The sequence below is a fragment of the Manis javanica genome, chromosome 3 (assembly GCF_040802235.1).
Source record: "Manis javanica isolate MJ-LG chromosome 3, MJ_LKY, whole genome shotgun sequence".
Lineage (NCBI taxonomy): Eukaryota > Metazoa > Chordata > Mammalia > Pholidota > Manidae > Manis > Manis javanica.
The window spans coordinates 120,766,776-120,786,683 of NC_133158.1; the positions used below are offsets into that span (position 1 = coordinate 120,766,776).

A 19,908-nucleotide genomic window follows, 5' to 3' on the forward strand; every position below is an offset into this window, starting at 1 on the left:
CCAGCCTCCTCCGCAAAGGAGGAGTTTTGATCCCCAGATTTATGAGTGTCTGCCATCAACTGTCCAAAGAGAAAGAGGCAGGAACCAGGCAGTAGGTCTTTCTTTTGGGGGATGATTCTTCCCTAAAACTGCCTGTCCATCTCAGACTCACTTCCCCTTTCACTCTCTCATTAGCAATGATGGGTCTAAAACAAAAAAACCTCACACACACAATGGGGTGATAACAGAGATCCATGAGAGAATTGGGGTGAAGGGCAAGGTCCTCAATCAATAAAATGAAAGCAACACTAGGGCCCTGAGGCTTCTATATGGGAGCTCTTTAGTCAAAAAATTGAAGGTGCACAGGCATTCCCTCAGGGCTTATGAAATACGTAGATTCCTTGTTCCACCCCAGAGATGGAGTTGGTGAGTCTGAGGCAAGGCCCTGTTATGTTACTGTCACACTTTGAGGAATCACGATCCCGCTCTCTTTTCTACCCCCATCTGTATTCCAGCCACCTGTGTTTTTAAGCATCAAGTACCCAGCACTCTGAATTTTGTTCTTACTGCTTTTGTCTGTTGTTGACGAAGTATCTGAGTGATGCAAAACACATCAAAAACATGGCAAATGATTTTGTTTATAGATACTGGATAACACACAGAAAATGAGAGAAAATAAAATCCCTGGTCTGGTTTTGTAAACATAATAGTAATTGCAGTTATGTATGGTAACAAGCTTAGTAATCACCTATTTAGTAACTTTCATGCCTGCCTAGAAGTGGAGCAGATGATTTGTTAGTAGCTGTAGCTTGTTCCTTGCTTACTTTTTATTTAAATCAGATGGAATATTACTTCAAAACTAACCCTCACAGGAATACACAGTATTTTGCAAGACAAGGAAATGCCACCTTTTTGAGCCTTTGACAGTTCTGTAACCAAGGCAATGTAAAAAGCCCTATTTTACAAATCAAAAAATCAGGTCACAGAACAGTTAAAGAACTTCTAAAGGTCATTTAGGCAAGAACAGGGGGGCCTACATTAACTTGAACCAAAATATTAACTTAAAGCTACACCATTTGTTGTGGTTATGATTTTTTGGGGGCGGGTTCCGAATGTTCTCATAGACTACAGAACTTTATCCATTCTTAAACTACAGTCCTACTCAACACCCATATCACTTACCTAACCCGACAGAGTGACATCTTTTTGTTTTGTCCACATTGTTGCCTTGTCCCTTCAGTTGACTAGAGTAATAAACTCTTGAGGTTTTAAAACCATGACTAAGACCCATTCTTTTAGACCACATGTAGTCTAGTACCTTACTTTTCCTTCATATTTATTTATTGATGGTGATAGGAGTTCACTAGGATTATACCTTACAGAAATAAAATATAACCTAGTCAAAAGTGTACACTCTTAATTTTTTTATGTAATCTTAGTATATGATTCTTCACAACTCAAAATTTATTTTTAGATGATAAATGCTGTGTTTGGAAGCCATGATTTGTAGTCATATGACTTGGCATGTTCAGACATGTTCCATTTATCCTTAAAGACCAGCTGCTTCTGAGGAGGAGGAGTGCTTTTATTTAGCCATCCCAATCCTGAACATTTTTTCGTCATGCTGTTTATGATGTTAACATGTGCTGGGTGGAGGGACTTAGGAAATACTCCTGCTATACCCACTGTAGTGGCCAGATATGCTTTTTATGATACTGTTTCTCATTACATCTCTAGTTGAAGGAGTCCCCACAATTCAACTGGAGAGGCTCCACTAAGAAATTTATCATCTAAATTTTAGAAAACACTGCTCTTAACTCACTTGGTATCAAGAAGCAAAAATTAAGAAAATACAAAATTGAAGAAAACACTGCTGGTGGAAGGAAACCTGTGCTTCTTGATGCTTCCTAAGGGCATCAGTTTTGTAATAGGCTATCATGCTGAAATTGATAGAATAGAGCGCCTGAGTCATCAAGAAAAGGGTCCCTTACGTGGGGCACCTTCTAAAAAAGCAAAACAGGTAAAGGAAATAAAGACATACAAACTTGCACTTATAAAATAAGTCATGAGGATGAAAAGTACAGAGTAGGGAATATAGTCAATAATACTGTCATATCTTTGTATGATGACAGATGGTAACTACACTTATGGTGGTGAGCATTTCATAATGTGTATTATTGTCGAATCACTATGTTGAAAGCAATATAGCATTGTATGCCAACCATACATTAATATACTCAAGTTTTTCTCTTGTCTCTACTTCCTGTCTTACAGTCCATTGCAAATATTCATTTTTGTCCTTCAGATTTTGAAGTTTTTAGAGGGAAGAACTTGACTGTCATCACATTCATAGCCCAGCCTGGCATGAAGTGAACGTGTCTGACGCATGCCTTCTCCACACACTCGTATTCATAAACTCCTTCATGTTACATACGGCAGCAGAAACTTACTTGGGAATCTGAAACAGTGTTTCATAGATGCTTAATGGAACTTCCTTTGACTGTAAAATGTACTTCTAATGGTTTAGGTGTGAGGTGTTTTCAGTTCTGGCTCTTAAAGGGCTTCTTTTCAGCATTTCATGATGTTCACTGTAGGTTTTTGGTTATCTTTTTTCAAGCTAAAGGAAATTTTCTTCTATCCCTAGTTTACTGAGAGTTACTCATATGAATGAATAATTGAATTTTATCAAACACCTTTTCTCCGTCTATTGAGATCACCAAACAAAATTTCTCCTTTAATTTCTAAATGTGGTGAGTTAACATTGGTTTATATGAAACCAACCTTGTATTCTTGTAATAAACACAACTTGTTTGTTAGGTATTATATTCTTCTGTACAATGCTGGACTTGGTTTTCCAGTGAACATTTAGGACTTGCTCATCTGTATTTATGAGTGAGAATAATGTATAATTTTTCTCTCTTATATTGTCCTTGTTGGCTTTTAGCTTTGAGGTTATTCCCATCAAATGAATGAATAGTGGATATCCTCCTTTTTATATGTTCTGGAATAGCTCATGTGAAATTGAAGTTCTTGAATTTTTTTGAAGAATTTTCTTATAAGCCCATTTTGACCTGATTTTTCTCTTGGGGAAGATTTTTAATTACCGGTTCAACATCTTTGCCTTTTATAGACTTGCCCTGGATTTCTATTTAGTTGAGCAAATTTAATAAATTATTTTTTCTAGGAACTTTTCCATTTTATGTGAGTTTTAAAATTAATTGGCCTAGAGTTGTTCCTTAGTGTCCTTTTTAAAATCTCTATGTATACAATCTCTGTGGCATCTGTACTTACCCCTTTTGAGACTTGATATTTATCTAGACCTTTTCTTTCTTAGTCTTAGCAGACAGTATCATCTTGTCTTTTCAACTGACTGACTGTGGCTTTGTTCATCCTCTCTTCTGGATGTTTTCTGTTTCATTGACTTCTTTCTGCTCTTACTAGAATATTTTCTTTTTACTTTCAGTCTATTCTGTTTTTCTAATTTCTGTGGTTGGATGATTCACTCATAAATTTTTAGTTTTTTTCTTTTTAGTATAAACATATAACCAAATAAAACTTCTCGGAAGGCTGGAGTGACTACACATTCAGTTTTTTCTTGGTCATTTACTGTTTATGCCTTATCTGGAAGTCATTGTTAATAACTTCCCTTTATATTTCCCAAAAATATCCTGGTTTGGACAATCAGTTATTTGATCTCCCTACCCAAGCCCTGCTTTAGCTGCATCCCACAGGTTCTGATTTGTTGTATTTTAAAAATTGAGTTCCAAGTGCTTTCTATTATTTCTTTCAATGCTCGAGTTCTTTAAAAATATACTTCTTAATTTCCAAACATATGGAAGTTTTCTAGTTGTCTGGATCATATAATTTTTATTTAAATTTCATCAAGAGAGTTTTAGAAACTATGAGAGAAATAATTGTGGAAAAGTATAAGCTCTGTAGCTGGACCTGGGATTGAATCTCAGCTCTACTTCCTGTCTGTGTGACCAAGACAAACTTTTCTAAGCTTCGGTTTCTTCATTTGAAAATGGCAGAGTAGTAGATACCACACAGAACCATTGGGTGGATTAAATTTTGAAATCATTTTGGCACTTAGAATGTAGTTAGCGTCTATGACAATTTTACTTTCTAAAAATCACTTTTATTTCCCATAAAGAGGACTATACTAAAGGAATCTTCTTAAAATGTAGATTCCACAACTTAGAAACTTCTGTTCCTTCATTTTTTAATATTAAATTTTTTAAATGGGAAGCTCTGTTTATACCTAATCTTTTATCTTCACTGCCAGACTGAAGTAGTGTTGTAAAACTAATACTTTGACCATCTAATATTCCTGGGGACATCTCATATTTCCATCACCTTCCTTCTTCCATATTTGATGTTGAGAAATCAAACATCTAGACCTATAAAGGCCATATTTTGTTCCTCCTCCCTTCATGTTTTTATCACAGGTCAGTGTACCACTGAGCAGTGCGAGTAAGCCTCAGAGGGCCCTGGGAGCTGTTGCAGAGTTCTCTGGGGCGCATTTAGGGCAGTGTTTGGGTTTTGCTTGCAGCTGTAGCTGATTCTTGGTAAATGGCAGGAAAATAAACATTAATGTGAAATCAGTATGAATAAAAATCAACATTCTTTTGTGAGTAAGAACTGATACCAGGTAGGCAACTAGTAGACTCTGTTTTGTGTGTGATACTTTTCTCCCAATTCCTTAAGATCTTCCCTTACATTTGCATAGCTTCTGAAATTCAGTTTGTTGGGGGTTGGAGGAGGAGTTAGACAGCTGATGGTAGTGTTTGTAGGTGATATGTATGGAGAACTAAACAGTTTGCTAGACCCTGGGCCCTGTTTCATGCATTATCTTATGTAATCTTTACAAAAGACCTTTGGGTCAGGTATCCTGGTTGTCCTTTACTGATGAGGAAAATGAGGGTCAGATCTGTTACATAACTCTCCCAAGATCACACAGTTAGTAAGTGGTAAAGATTGGATTTCAGCCCAGGATGTTCTGCCTTCACAGCCAGAGCCTCTTACCCAGCTACGCTTCTTCTCTACTTTCTATCTTCTCTTAGACTTAATGGAAATATTAAGTATGTGGTGTTGGTTTCTCGACTGATTTTATGTATCATCTCTCAGCTGGCCTCTGAACCGTCACTATTTCATCTGGCACCCATAGCCACTGTGTAGCCTTCATTGAATCCACACTTTTCTCCTTTTTTCTCTAAGCATTGTGTTTACTCTGTGTGTTGGCAGCAGAAACTGAAAAGGAAATGCAGAAAAAGCATCTAATGGTTTTTATAACGTAAACCAAATGTTGGTAGTGTGGGTGAGCTCCTGGGAAGAAAGGCGTTATATAAATCCGACAAATAAATAAATAACTTGTTCTTTAAATAAACTGGCGCCGAAAAGGCCTTTATCTGTAACCTATTGAATTTAGGCTCGCTTGATAGTCAGAAGTCTCCTTTTGCTCACCAGCTGTGAGTTCACCATGGCCGGGGCTCTGTTGGGAGAACGGGAAGGGCTGGAAGTGGTAAGGGGGATGAGCATAAGAGGTTTCTAGGAACCAAACCACTCCTCCACTGAAAATGATTGCCTGCCTCAGTAAACAATGGGCATCTTGTCATAGCCATATTATGTAAACAACACATTCTTAGATACTTCAAAAGGATTGCAGAAAGGGGAAGGGGGTTCAAATAAAGGTCAGTGAGTAAAGTTCACAGAATGTATTTTGAGGACTAGAGCCAAATCACTTTACTAATCTCTGCAAATAAAAGGCATTATCAGCAGCAAGCCCAGAGAGAATCTCTTTTTCAATTATGCTGGCTTTGTAACCTGCTGCCCTCAAGGTTCCCCTTTGCCACTCATAACTCCCTCAAAATAAACCAAGACTGAACAATCCCAGTTATAGAATCTCTTGTGCAGATCCTAGGCTCCTAAGCTTTGTGCATCCTCAAAGTTGTGGTGATGGGAGGGAATGGGGATTGCTGGCTGGTGCCCATATGGAAGTACTTTCCCTGACAGGGCCATATCAGACTGACTCTAGAGTTTCAGTGTGGAAGGTGAGAAGATAGCACCAAGCGGACATGGTGGATAGGGCCTGCCAGCTGCAGAAGCTCTGGTTACAGAACTGAGTGGTTCTGTGCCAACTTGGAGCCATCACAGAAAATGATTTGTGAGGTCACCTTTGAAGGTGCTGAGATGGTGACAGAAGGGAAAGGGGAGAGAATATGAAAGATGGGTGCCCTTGTTCCTTTTCCTTTCTGCCAGCATGAGGTTTGGGTACTTTATAAAAGTAAGGCCGTAAGAATATCTTCATCTTTCTTTTCTGCCCACTTCTTCAGAATTTTCTTCAAAAACACAGGTTTGCATCAGGCTGCTGGTGCCTGCATTCAAAATATCAAGTATAAACCCAAGTCTCAAATTTACACCTTTTGAAAGACCATGGAAGGGTTTCCCTAAAAAACAGCAACCTTGAAAATCTGTATCCCTGCTGACGTACACTGTAATGCATGCAGCATCCCGAGTAAGGCTCTCAACCCAGTGAACTTTATAAAGTTTGTAAAGACTGTGTAATACATGGCCAGGCAGATTCTGATGCTTCTGGTGTGTGAAATAAAAGGATAAGTGTTTATAAAATTGTTTGGTGATATTCATGTCATAAAATGATCTTCCAGTGCTGCTTTTCATAGGGTAGCAAAGACTCATAGAGTGAGTACAATGCTATACCCTAATCTGAAGAGTTTTATCTGCACCCAAATCTCTTCAGTTTAAGGTTTTACATCTTGATGGTCTAAAAATCTGTTGGCCACCTGTTGCCACAGATTGATTCAAATCAAATTCTAATTATTTGATTAAAGCTATTAATAGGAGTCAAACTAAAAGTAGAGAGTAAGACCTTAATGTTACAGGACTATGTTGTTGATTTTTTTTAAATTAATTACTTGTTCTAAATCCTTTATTTTTCCCTGAACTTTGGCTCCTACTTTCTACCTGAGGGCATGTATGTATTCACAAATGCTTTTCTTTACACACATAGAGTAGTACCTGATACATATTTCTTGGATAGAGGCCTTGCACTGAGGATGACCATCTCTAACTTCTATACTCCCCCTGAAATCTATGCCAGTCTGTCTGTGGTGACAGCTGCAGCAGAAACTGTGCTTGTAGACATGATTTCATTTCATCATTTCAATAGCATTTTAATGGATAATATACCCCATGTTACAGATGAAGAAACTGGAGCCAAGAATATTTGCCCTTGCTTCTGGATTTCAGCCTGCCTTTATTACACTGCCTCCCTGACAGGGAAAGGGAAGTTGGCATACTGCTGGATTTTTCTGACAGCTAAAGGATGTTAATGCTACCAGTTGATTAGTAGCAAAAGGCTTTTATTGTTCTCTCTTTCTGTAAAATAATGCATATTTGTTATTACACTGTAGATGAGGATAAAAAATCACCTAAAATCATAACCACCCAAAGATAAGCAATATTAACATTTCAGCACAAATATTTCCAATATTTTATGACACCATAAATACTTTTTTTAGTTTTGCAAAAATTTGATACTCTTAACATTGTTTCACAATACCTAGAAAATACTTTCCAGGTCCTTACATATTTACAGATTACATTATATATGATGGTTGTATTCAACTAAATGGCTCTATCACAGTGTACTTATTAGCTAGTTCCCTTAGACATTTATAGTGGTGACCATCTAATATCTATGATTTTAGTGCTTTTTATGTGCTAGGCACAGAATTATTAGCTGCTTGCTTATCTTCCAAGTAATCAGGAAAACCTTTTTCTCTCTTACTACTTTTTTGAGTACTGATGAAGTTAAACTTTTTGTTTATAACCCTTAGTATTTCTTCTTTAGTCATTTTCCTGGTTCTGTCCTTTACCCATTTTTTCTTTGGGATGTTCACCTTCTGTTAATTTTTAAAAGCTCTTATGTCATTGATAATGACATTGCTCTATCTGTCAGAGACTTTTCCCTGGTTTGTTTTATTTTTGGTTTTGTGCCTCATATTTTTTAACTTATAGAAATTTGTATAATCGGGTATATCCATATTTATCTTGATGATTCTGATAATGACACATAAAAGATTGGTATGATTATGTAAAAGACTGTTGGTAATTGTTGGTATGATACATAAAAGATTTCCTCACTCCAAGTTTATACTTTTCCTATGTTTACTTTACCATATGGTTTCATGTTGAAATCTTTCATTCATAGGAAATTTATTTTGGCATGTGGTACAAAACAGGGGTCTAACTTTTTCCACCACTAATTTGAAATGCTAACCTTGAGTAGGAAATTTTTGGAATATATCTGACAGTTTTTAACTTCCCATTCAATTCCTTTGATAGGCCTATCTTTCATTCCCTGTATTACTGTTTTAATTATTTTAGTTTTACAATATTGCCAATATCTAAATAGATCCTTATTTCTTTTCAAAAATTATTTGATCTTTTAAATAAAATTTAGAATTATTTTATCAATGGCGTTGGAAAGCCTTGCTTTTATAGAACAATTTTCAGTGAATCAGTACCTTCAAACTCCTAAGTACTTTATCTTTAATTAGATCCTTTTTCCTCAGAAAAGTTTTAAAGTTTATTGTTATATTGCCCACATTTCCTGATTATTCCTAGAGATTTTATATTTTTGATTGCTATTATGAATGGGATTTTTTAAACTAATTTGTACCTCTTTGGTCTTCAAAAATTGTATCTAGAGGTATAAGAATGAACTAGCAAACACATGTATATGTTACTCTCTTTGCAAATAAGTGATTTTATATATTCAGATACATAATCTGAATTATGTATTCGCAACTATACAGATAGACTGTGCATGAAAAAAATACACAGGAAGATAAGAGGCTACCATGTCATTGTTCTGATTGTTTTTTTGCCACTCCCTGACTCAAGGGATCTGAAAGGTGCCATATGGTTTTGGGAAGAGGGGTTAAATTGTTCAGAAATAAGCATTAAAAAGTACTTTGCAAATAATTTCATTCATGTGAACTTCTAATCCCCAGTACTAAATCATAGTAGGTATTCATCTTGTTCTTAGTTAAAAAAATGTAACTACTTTCTTCTTACAGATTTCAGAGACAGCTGTCTGAACCCTGCCACCCCTTCCCTCAGTCGGGAGTTCCTGGAGATAATCGCCCCAATTACCACCGGCAAATGTCAGAACCTATTGTCCCTGCAGCTCCCCCACCCCCTCAGGGATTCAAGCAAGAATACCATGACCCACTCTATGAACATGGAGTCCCAGGCATGCCGGGCCCCACAGCACATGGGTTCCAGTCACCGCTGGGAATCAAGCAGGAGCCCCGCGATTACTGCGTTGATTCAGGTTAGTACGACATCATGCCATTCCTTACTTCATCCCCCCAGTCATCTGTCTGATGATTATGGAGTGCTTTCATGTATAGGACTTTAGGGAACACTTTTATAAAAGTTGCCCACAAAGAACTTAGGAGCTATTAGACATGTTTATGCACAACTGAATATAAAACAAAATAGAAAAGCCTTGCAAATGGTAGGCAGTACAGCAGGCATTCAAAAGTGGTGTGGAATACACCTCTAAGTCTAGGCTTAAAGATTACTGGGGTCCAATCTCGGTGATCCCTTCTTTTTAAGATCTATTATCTTAGGGCAACTGGACACAGGAAGTATTATTTCTGCAGTTTAGTCCTGCCCTTAGTTCTACAGCATCCTTTTTGAATACAGTAAACTCCTAAATCCCCAGTGTAAGCGTAAGGAAGAAAGGCCACATGTAGGATGGGATTCTTTATATTCTTGAAGTGAATGGTGATCCAGGAAAGCACCTGGTGTGCCCTAATTATATGGGGTGATGGACGCATATGGAAAAGGCTGCCCTGTTCGTTGTGTCATGGGATTTACTGCCCTGTTGCATCGCTTTGCTCTGGTGAAGGTCCGCTGTCCTTCAGTGCCTGCTAGTGAATACAGGGAGATACATAACACGTTAGGGCACCCATTATTTGGTTATAGATTATATTTTGTCTACAAACTTAAGCATATCAAGAAGTTTGAGCTACGCTTGGGGACCCTTGTCCCCCATCCCAGACACACACTCATTCATTGACTACATATCTTATAGGCTAGGCATCTTAGATGAGATCATTAGGGGAAAGGAGAGTTGGAATTTTGCAGTTTGCACATTTAGAAACTCTTTCTTCCTCTTTATTTCCCCTTCTTACAGACATGCCTTAAGCTTTTTCATTCTTTTTTTGAAGTTGGTGTTAAAGGAATTTGAGGGTGGCAGATAGGTTTTCATCCTTTCCCATGTATGCTTTTTTTGAAGATGGTTGGTTGGGGGGTGGGTCAGTGTGTACTTTTAATGGCTTCTGCAAACAGAATAGAATATAGAATTTGCTCATGGCCTTCTGTGAGATGATACATAAATCACTCAATTCAGGGAGAAATTGATTATGGGAAGGGCTGAGAGGCAGGCAGAAGGGAGTCATCCATTGCTTTATGATAGAAAACTACCAAGTGTAAGTATTGATAGCTTGTAAAGTGTTCCACTGGCATTCCTTCTGAAGACTGATGAATTTTCTTAGGAGCAGGCATGTCTAGCAACTTTCTTCCTTTGGGACTGACATTTTAATCTGTCCCTGATGAGTTTTCACCCCACCCCACCCCCTTAAAGCAAGATACCCAGTAGATGTCACTGTATCTGTGATTCATGTGTCCCACACAGGCCCAGCTCAAACTTACTGTCTTCCCTCTGGACAGACACTTTGATGACATGACGCCTAAAGAAGAGAGCACTTGAATGTGGGTTTCCGTTCCAGCGTACTTGCCAGCTGCCCACTCTTACTCGCTCTTGTCCTAGCTTCATAATTTCAAATGCCCTAATGTCGCTGGCTTAAAAAACACCCTCACCTCTTGGAGCAGAATTGGATGAGACCATCAGCTATAAAGGAGAGTAAACTGGGAAGGATCCTCCCCCACTCCAAACCCCAAAGCCCCCGAGTCAGTATGGGGCCCAAGTTTGGCCTTTTGAAACAGAAGCCAATTTCTTTTCTACCATTAACTCTCTCACCACATTAGATTTCTAAAAGGAGCAGCTTATTGAGAGTGAGGCATCATTGTTTTCCTCCCAGTTCTCTTGATGAGTCAAGAGCCCTACTTCCAGATGGTGGGTCATGGTGCTTCCCATCTTGCTTACTGGGGTGGTACCTCTTTCCCAGGAAAGACCAAAAGACATGACCTTGGAGCAGGAGAAGGTTTGGGGTCTTTAGTGCAGAGCTGCAGTTCAGCTGGTGTGCTGATTCAACTGCAGAAACTATTGACAGGACTGTGTATGTCGGTATTTTTCTCTTTCAGAAGTGCCTAACTGCCAGTCATCCTACATGAGAGGGGGGTATTTCTCCAGCAGCCGTGAAGGTAAGTAGTTTGGGTTTGGTTTTTTTTTTAATAATATTCAAGGAAGGTTAAAAGTACTAAGTTTCCAGGCTAAGATTTGAGATCATAGGTTAAACCATCCTTAGCTCCGTAGTAGGAAAGCTAACTGATGATAATCTGCAGTTATTTTGCACACAGGGTTTGAGGCAGGCTCCAGAACACTTAAGGCAGCCATCATCTTCAGTAGTAATGACCTTAAACTTTCAAGTGTCCATGGGATAATATGAAGACAAAGATGAATCAACCTGGTTTCCATACGAGGAGGTTATATAGTTGTATATATAAGACTATTGGCCTAAATTGGCACTTAGGAACTGTTCATGACTTGAGATGGTAGACTAAGGACTTTTCTGAATACTGAAATGGGAAAAGGCTTTTTTCCTTAGAAAAGGTTCCCCAAAAGTATATACTGTTTTTTGTCATATTAAAGTTTTTGTTACTTTAAAACTTCTGGTGTCCAGGCCTCACCCAGAGCAATTAAATCCTTGAAATGCTGAAGCGGGACCTAGGCATTCATAGTTTTTAAAGCTGCTCGGGTGATTCCAGTGTGCATCCTATGTTGATGACCACTGTTCTCTAGAGGAAGGTTTAAGGAGCTAATAAAACAGCACCAGAAAGCATTGGTGGTGTTTGTGATTGGTCCACAAGAGTGGTTTCTATCGGTAGCTGATTCCCACTGACTTGGTTGGAGGGGAGACCAAGTGTGGGTGCACTGGGCACGCGGTGATACTCTGATGCGTGTCCAGCCCTGGGGCGGAAGGGCTGTCCGCAGGACCTCTAACAGTGATTGGCACAGCTGTGTGGGGCTCTCTTCCAGGTTACCAAATGTTTTCTACAGCAGCAATTGATGTCTGCAGCAGACAAACTAGGAGGGAGTGAGGAAAGAGAGGGAGGAAAACATTTTGCATAATTACAACATTTAGAAAGGAGCATGTTCTTAAAGGAAATATTTTTAGTAAGGCATTGGGCTGCTTACTACACACAGAGTATCTGGCGAGTTTAGATGTGTTTTTTTCCTCTCCCATTCCTTTCCCTGACACCACACACATCAAAGAAGTGAGTTTCAAAGAGACCTGCATTCTTAATTGCTCTAACTTACCCTGACATGGTTCTTCTCTCCTTCCTACACAGGCTTGACCACAGAGGCCAGTTAGTGAAACAAGTGTTTCTGATTGGCATCTGTGATTACTAAGATAGCCATCCTGCCTTAGCGCTCACCTGGAGTCTTTGCATACTGTTTTGAATCTTTCATTTCCACTTTGCTCCTCAAACAGGTTCTTCCTTCCTGCCACCTTTATTTGAGTGATTAGATGGTTGTGGCCACAACTGCTGTAACTGATAGTGCAAATTCAACTGACTTAAATTTTACTTAAACCAATAGCATCTTCCAGATGTCTTCAAGAAGCATATGTGGTGATGCCTGGAAACCATGAAACACACCAATGATACACGTGGGCAGGTCTTCATCTGATTAGTTTGAAAACCAAACCTAAAATTTAATCTAGATTTATATTTTTCCCTAATACTGTGAATGCATTATCCTTATCTTAGAAAAGAAAAGCTTTAAAAATAACAGCAAATTTGTCAGGTGTGTGAAACTTATAGTGACTTTATATAAGGCTATAAAAACATCAACGGTGTATCAAAATCCATATGGAATATAAAGCCTGGCAGCCAAGGCAAAATGCATGAAGCATGAAAGGTTATACAATTCTTGCTGTTAATACAAAATATAACAGTTTGTCATAAAAATCAGTATCCTAGTACCAGATTGGAAAATAAATTTGTCATAGGAGTCACTGAGTACCTGACTTAAAAGTTAGCATTGTATTCTTAAATCTCTTTTTTAAATGGATACTATAGATTCTCTCGTATCCATTTAAATATTTAGTGAGCACTTACTATGTACCAGTGCTATGAGGATACTAAGGTATTCAGAACATTGTCTTTATTCTCAAGCGATTTAGAATCTATGACAGAGAATATAAGAAAAAGCTCTCACATTATCCAATTAATTTCTTATTAGTACTTATCACAATGTGCACTTACTATCTTTTTTTAAACTATCTTTTGTGATGCACTAATGTACCGGGAGCTATTCTTGGCACTCTGGTATAAAAGTAAATAAATCAATGGAACAGAATAGATATACCTCATCATATTCTTACAACAACCCTACAAAGTAGGAATTCTTATCTTCCCCAGTACTTAGATGGAGAAACTGAAGCACAGAGAGATTAATTAACTTGTTCACGGTCACACAGCTACCCCATGTCCATCAGCCTGACTCCAGGGCCCACACGTTAATGTTCCACACCATGTCTCATATTCCGCCCCCTACTTTATTGTCTGTCTCCACCAGTTGGGACACAAGGTCCATGAGAGCAAACGCCATGTCTGTATTCTTCTCATCATCTACCCCCTTCTAGCACAGTGCCTGGCATAAATATTTTTTGGATTAAATAATTAATAAATGCCAATAAAATATATTTCCTTTGATACAGTGAAGCAAGCAAAGCAATAGTGCTTGGGGCTGAGAACACAAAAATGAATAATACAAACCTCACAATAATCTCAGTTTCCTCCGAGTTGGGCAGTGTCTTGCCAGACCCACACCTCTTAAAAAATGGTACTGGTTCTGCCAAGAACAATTTGATCTAGGTTGATTGTGAAAAAAGAATAGCAAGTTATTTTTTGGTGCCTTTACTCAGGGACTGTTTTTTTTCAAGTCATAGTGAATCCCTCTGAAAATCTAACAATAGCCCTTCCCTGCAGAACAGCTTCCCCTGCCTGTCCCCACTGCACACCTGACATGCATATGTCTGCACTAACTACACAGCAAGATCACTCGACCAGAAAACTGAGCACAGGGGCGTCATTACCAGACAGGAGCCCCTGGTACTTTCTCTGGAGTGGTGTGCCAGTAGAGTGTGCTCACGCCCTGAAACAGGCTAGGCCTCAGGGAAGGATGTGTCCCCCATCCAGCCTCTCTGTTAAGTGGCTTTGATGTGCATTCCAGTCTCGTCGGGTGCCGAGTGACGTGGTGGTCAGCGCTGAATGCATATTCAGGCTTTGTGGGTTGAGACCACTGGGCCAGCCTTCTTTCTCCTTGACCCCTTTCATTTTTGCCCTACCTTCCTCTCATTTCCACTTACACGTGTTACTGGACCCGTCAGTTTCCTTTTCTTGACCTTTGTTTTGTTATCTAGACAATAAGTTTTATTGCCAGAAAATCTCTTCAGATTCCTTGCACTGTGTCTGGCTGATAATACCTCCAACTTGCTTTTACATGTATTGCTCCTCACAGTCCTCCACAGGCCCAAGTCTTTACTCATTTCCGCAACGTTCTCTACTGTCCAAGCTCTTTCATAATTGAAAGAGGTGTATGGGCAGTCTGGACAAGTTGTAGGAAAGGCTGAAATTAATACTTGCTTAAAAGGAAAATGGCAAGATGATGTACAGATCAACCAAATCCACCCAGCTAGTCCCAGTGAAATAGATGAGATGTCTTCTCAGATGCAAAGGCTTAGTCACAGCAGCACTGATCCACGCAGACCTCATAAGCAAGATGTGAAGGAACTTACTGGTGCTTCTCAGCAGTCTTAGCTCTAAGAGCGGGAATCAATGCCGCTCTGACTGAGGCGTGGTGGTTACATCAGAACGTGGGCACCTAAGTCCTTTTGAAGTCCCCCCACATTCATCTGGCATAGATACAGCAGTTAATAGGGCTTAGGACCTGAAATAGTAGAATTCCATTTTAGTCCTTAAATCCAGATTTAGTAGGACGCAGATGGAATTTGCTAAGCAACATAGTCTTTTTGAATTCTCCTTCAGGTTTTCCGTATGAAAAAGATCCCCGGCTGTACTTTGACGACACTTGTGTCGTTCCTGAACGACTGGAAGGTAAGCATCCTCATCCAGTTTGTGGCTAAGCGGGCGGGTTGGAGACATCAGAGCCCCTCAGCCAGTCTTTTTAATGCCAGATTGACATTCACAACTCCTTTTTGCCCAAATCACCGGAGAAATTTGAGACTAAAGTATTGCCTATGTACTTTACCCCAAACAGGCAAAGTCAAACAAGAGCCCACCATGTACCGGGAAGGGCCCCCCTACCAGAGGCGAGGTTCCCTTCAGCTGTGGCAGTTCTTGGTTACCCTTCTCGATGATCCAGCCAATGCCCACTTCATTGCCTGGACAGGCCGAGGCATGGAGTTCAAGCTGATAGAACCTGAGGAGGTGAGCACTGGTGCTGGACTCAGGTGGTTTGTGGTCTACTGGTGTTAATGATGATGTTTGCTCTCCTTTCACTCCCCGTTGAGGCTTTTTATTGTGTTAAATGTGCTCTTCCTTCTCATCCAGATTCTGGCCTGGCTACTGGGCTTGGCACTGCCCTTCCTATCCATAGGACAATTTACAATTCATGGACAGGCAGAGTTCTCCACTGTAGAATACATAAGAACTATTAGTAAACATACACCAAGTGTGGGAGGCCCATGAAGATTTACATTTAGAAAGGGTCTGTTTTCCCTCTTGGGAAGGCTTTTTATGGGTTCTTTCAGTGATAACCGACTGGTTCTGGTATGTTGTGGCCTGTATCTAGACTGCATGAACATGCTGTATGACATTTTGGTAATATGTTACAAGATGCAACTACCCCACTGTGTATGCTCAGTGGCTGTACCGTAGAGAAATAAAATATCAGAGATGGCTCAATCTTATGAGATTAGGTTTTTTAAAGTGTGTTATGTGGCATCACAATGGTTGAAAGAAGACCCAAACTATTATTTTGTTAATAGGAAAAGAAATATTGTTACCGTCTGTTTGCCCAGAACTGCTGATAGAGTGGCCCACCATTCTACCAGACAGAGCCAGTAGTGTTTCTTCAATGGAAAAGACACATAACAGAACCCCTTCCCTGAATATCAGGCCCTTGGTTTGGCATGTTCCAAAGGGGTTTATTTTTCATTTCTATTTCACTTAGAATCTAAAGAGATTATAGATGGAAAAGCAATAAGCACCTGAAAATCTGACATATGCACCTTTTGATAGCATGTATGTAGGCATTGTATATTAAACCAGAAAACCAAAAGGTATCTTTGGGTTGGGTGCAATTGAAATGGGAACAATACTCTTGGGAAGGCATTTGAGCAAGAACGGCAGTTTTAAATGTTGTTCGGTTAACTCCAGGGCTCACTTCAGCACACCAAATGGATAAGTTGGTGTGTAAGTTAACAGCAGGAGGTAACAACCTCACATTTGGCTTGGAAGAAGAAAATGGTCTAACAGTGAAGATGGGAAAAGAAGAATATGTGAATTGGAAGCGTAGGAGGAATCCTAACCGGTAGAGAATAAGGAAGGCTTCATTAAAGGCAGTTACAAAAGAAGTACATATGGTGTTCCCTGTCTGGCATCATTCATGAACATGGCAATGAGCCAGCATCTTACTTTGTAAATAGTTTCTGTTAAGACTCAGTCTACCTTGAAAGCCAGGGGTTGGTACTGGTGTGTTTTTCCAAGGTTTCTTTGTAGCTAACTCATGTAGAACTGGAGCCATGTTTTAGGCTTCCAGCTATATGGGAGAGCCATCCACCCGACGTCCTCATAACGTGGCCTGGTTTATGTGAGGCTTGAGGAAAGCATGTTGCTGAGACTCACTAGGCTCTTTGAAAGTAAACCTGTCATGTGGGCAGCCCTTATTGATTTACTGCCTTTCACAAACAGGAGCTTTTATTACTTTATTGCCACTGCCTCAGGCCTAAGCACAGGCTGTACACCTGCAGGTAAACCTGGTTATGACCCTGTGTAAAGCTGTTATTGAATCTTCTGCTCTCCTGCCAGTGGTAAAGAAAATGATGAACAGATGGCAAAAGGTCCCTGCTTTCTTACTTAATAAGGAAACTAATATTAATCCAGAACGTTAATAAATGCCAAGCAGCCATGTCACGTGAGAGGCCTGTGGTGACCTTGAGCCTCCCTGTGCCGACTGGACAACTTTGTTTCTTCCAGAAGGACTCCTTTCCATCCCACCTCGAAGTCCCCAAGGTTTCTGTGAACTCTGAATGTTCCAGGACCAGTTCTGTTCCATGTGTGCACTTTGGTGCCAGGACATGCAGCATTTGCTAAAGGTTTTTTTCCACTCTACTCCATGTATAGCTCTGCAGGCCCTACTCTTTGTCAATGTCAGGAAGATATCAACTCCTCAAAAAAGCTGTGAGAAGTTGTCATGGGGGGAGCTTGAAGGGTGAAGCAGAGGAGGAAGCTGTTTGGGACGTAATTGTAGGCAGCTGTGTGGCTGAGTAGTGCACTCTGGGTAATTATCCATAATATCCATTACACTGTGCATGGAAATTGTGGTTTTAGAACTGCGTTTTGGCAGGCCCCCTAATCAAATGTCTTTTGATAGTCATCCAGCTTAGCACCCTCTCAATTATGACTGACTCGGCTTTAATCTGGAGCCATTTTAACTGTGAATCTGCATTAATGAATATTTTGGGGGGTAGGGTTGTTTGTTGAACATGTGGCAGATAACTGATGCCATGGGGATGTTTAAAAGGATGGGCTGCTAGAAAGAGCCGCTCCCTGTGCTCTGGCTGTTCTCTCTTGAAAAGGGAGGAAGAGACATGTGAATTTTTAACTCCTTCAGCCTCCACCCTCAAGATGCATGCTATCAAAGGCACGAATGGGAAAGATGAAAGTGACAAGCTGTTGCCTGCTCCCCTCACCCCAGAAATGGGGCAGCCCTAATTTCTAGCTGTTCTGCAGTTGTGTAACATCACACATCACCGTAGAAGCAGCAGCCCTGGTAAAGGCTACTGAGTCATAGAGCTCTGGCCCAAGAGGATGAGTCAGTAGCTATGGCTACAGGCAGCTCGGCAGTCTGTGCATATACAGAACCCCCTCCAATAAGCTGTTACATATGCAAGTGACAGCAAAAGGAGGTCATAGCTAACATTGAAGAATATTCAAGAATTGTTTTCCATCACTGAATATGGTAAAATGCTGAGTCTAGGCTTCATTTAAGGTGCTCTGCATCCCTGTGGCTGACAGAAGTTTAAGTATTAAAACTATGCTTTTCTTTTAAATGACTATAATGTCATTTCTTTTGAACAGGGTAGACAGACATGCCTTGGTTTAGCAGACTGCCTTCTTACTATTATTTCTACTGGTTTAAAATGTTCATCTTCTCGAGCCAGGGGGTGTAGGTTTGGTTAATTTTGCCTTTTTTGCTATTTTGAATGGGTGCACTATGGAGAAAGGAGGAGGGCCAAGGACATGATCTGTGCCATAGAGGCATGCAGCAAATGAATGGGAAATTTAACTTTCACTCGGTTTCTTGCAAAGCAGAGTGGAATTGTGGCTATTGAATTATTCTAATGTAATTAGGACAGATGCCTTCTTCCTTACTTATCAGATCATTTTTGGTATTTATTAAAGGTCATTTAGAATCCTGAATTCAGAAGATGTTGCTTTCCTTCTGCCCAGATATTTAAGGAAATACTTTAAGTGTAGTGCTGTTTTATGATCTGCTTTTCCACTTTGCAGTCTCCCTACTTCTCATTCCTTGTTTAACATCAGCTTTTTCAAAGATCAAAGGAATTTGGTTCTTCTGTTTTCTTAAAAATGTTCCCTACAAACTGACCTATAGTGTTCAAAACATGACCCCTGGCTTGCATACATTTAAAGGCCTCTGAGAAGACTCACATTTTCAGGGTTGTTACTCTCCTACTTTAACAGTCATCCTTATAGGTAGGATTTTGGATGTTGAGTTACTGAAGAACAGAAATTGCTTGGCCATTCTGATAATTGGGGGAACTCCAATAGGAAGCTTTCTTGCTATGAGGATTCTTTGCCTGAAGCTCCAGTTACAGCTCCCCATTACTGCACCTCAGGTGGACTGGGTTGGATAAAATGTACTTCAGAACTGTTTTGGAAGCCCTGTTAATTTTTCATTAAGTGGATAATGGTGCTATATGTTTTAATGTCCATTCTGCAAGTCTGCTGGGAGCAGGGGATTGGACAGCAGCAGGCTGAAATGATCTGATTCCCCCTTACTCCATGCACTGCAATAAGTAAACATCTCCCAGCCCCTCTCCAATCTTATTAGAATTGAACTTTTGCTCTGCTGGCCCATTAGCAGCTCACTAGTATGTTTCTAATGTTTCAGGAATGACCATTCTAATTATTCCTTATTGACTGCTACAGAAACCATAGCACTTAATGGCAACATGCTAATGGTCTATGGGTATTGGTCAATAATTCATATGTGGAGAAACAGTAGAGAGCCTGCTTCCTCTGGGACATGAGCCAAGCCTCCTGCAGTCTTAAAGTGCTAGGATTCTTCAGACTCAAGGTCTCACCTCTTAGCAGTTGTGACTGAATCATCACCTTTGTTGTATGTTTGGTCTTGAGGGAACTCAGTCCTTTTGCTTCCAGGTCAAGGAGATGCATCATTGGCCAGAGCAGCCAGGTCACAGAACTGGCTCTCCTCAAACT

The 19,908-nt window shown here is 39.9% G+C and overlaps 1 protein-coding gene across 2 annotated transcripts in view; it reads left to right on the forward strand.

The window, feature by feature from the left end:
• The window catches only part of ETV5 (ETS variant transcription factor 5), a 55,289-nt gene that overhangs the window by 29,487 nt on the left and 5,894 nt on the right, over positions 1–19,908 (forward strand). For both annotated transcript variants that reach the window (XM_017648797.3, XM_017648798.3), the window contains exons 8-11: positions 9,081–9,337; positions 11,338–11,397; positions 15,250–15,318; positions 15,482–15,651. In XM_017648797.3, the coding sequence (XP_017504286.2) occupies positions 9,081–9,337; positions 11,338–11,397; positions 15,250–15,318; positions 15,482–15,651 (556 nt within the window). The remainder of the gene's footprint in view (positions 1–9,080; positions 9,338–11,337; positions 11,398–15,249; positions 15,319–15,481; positions 15,652–19,908) is intronic.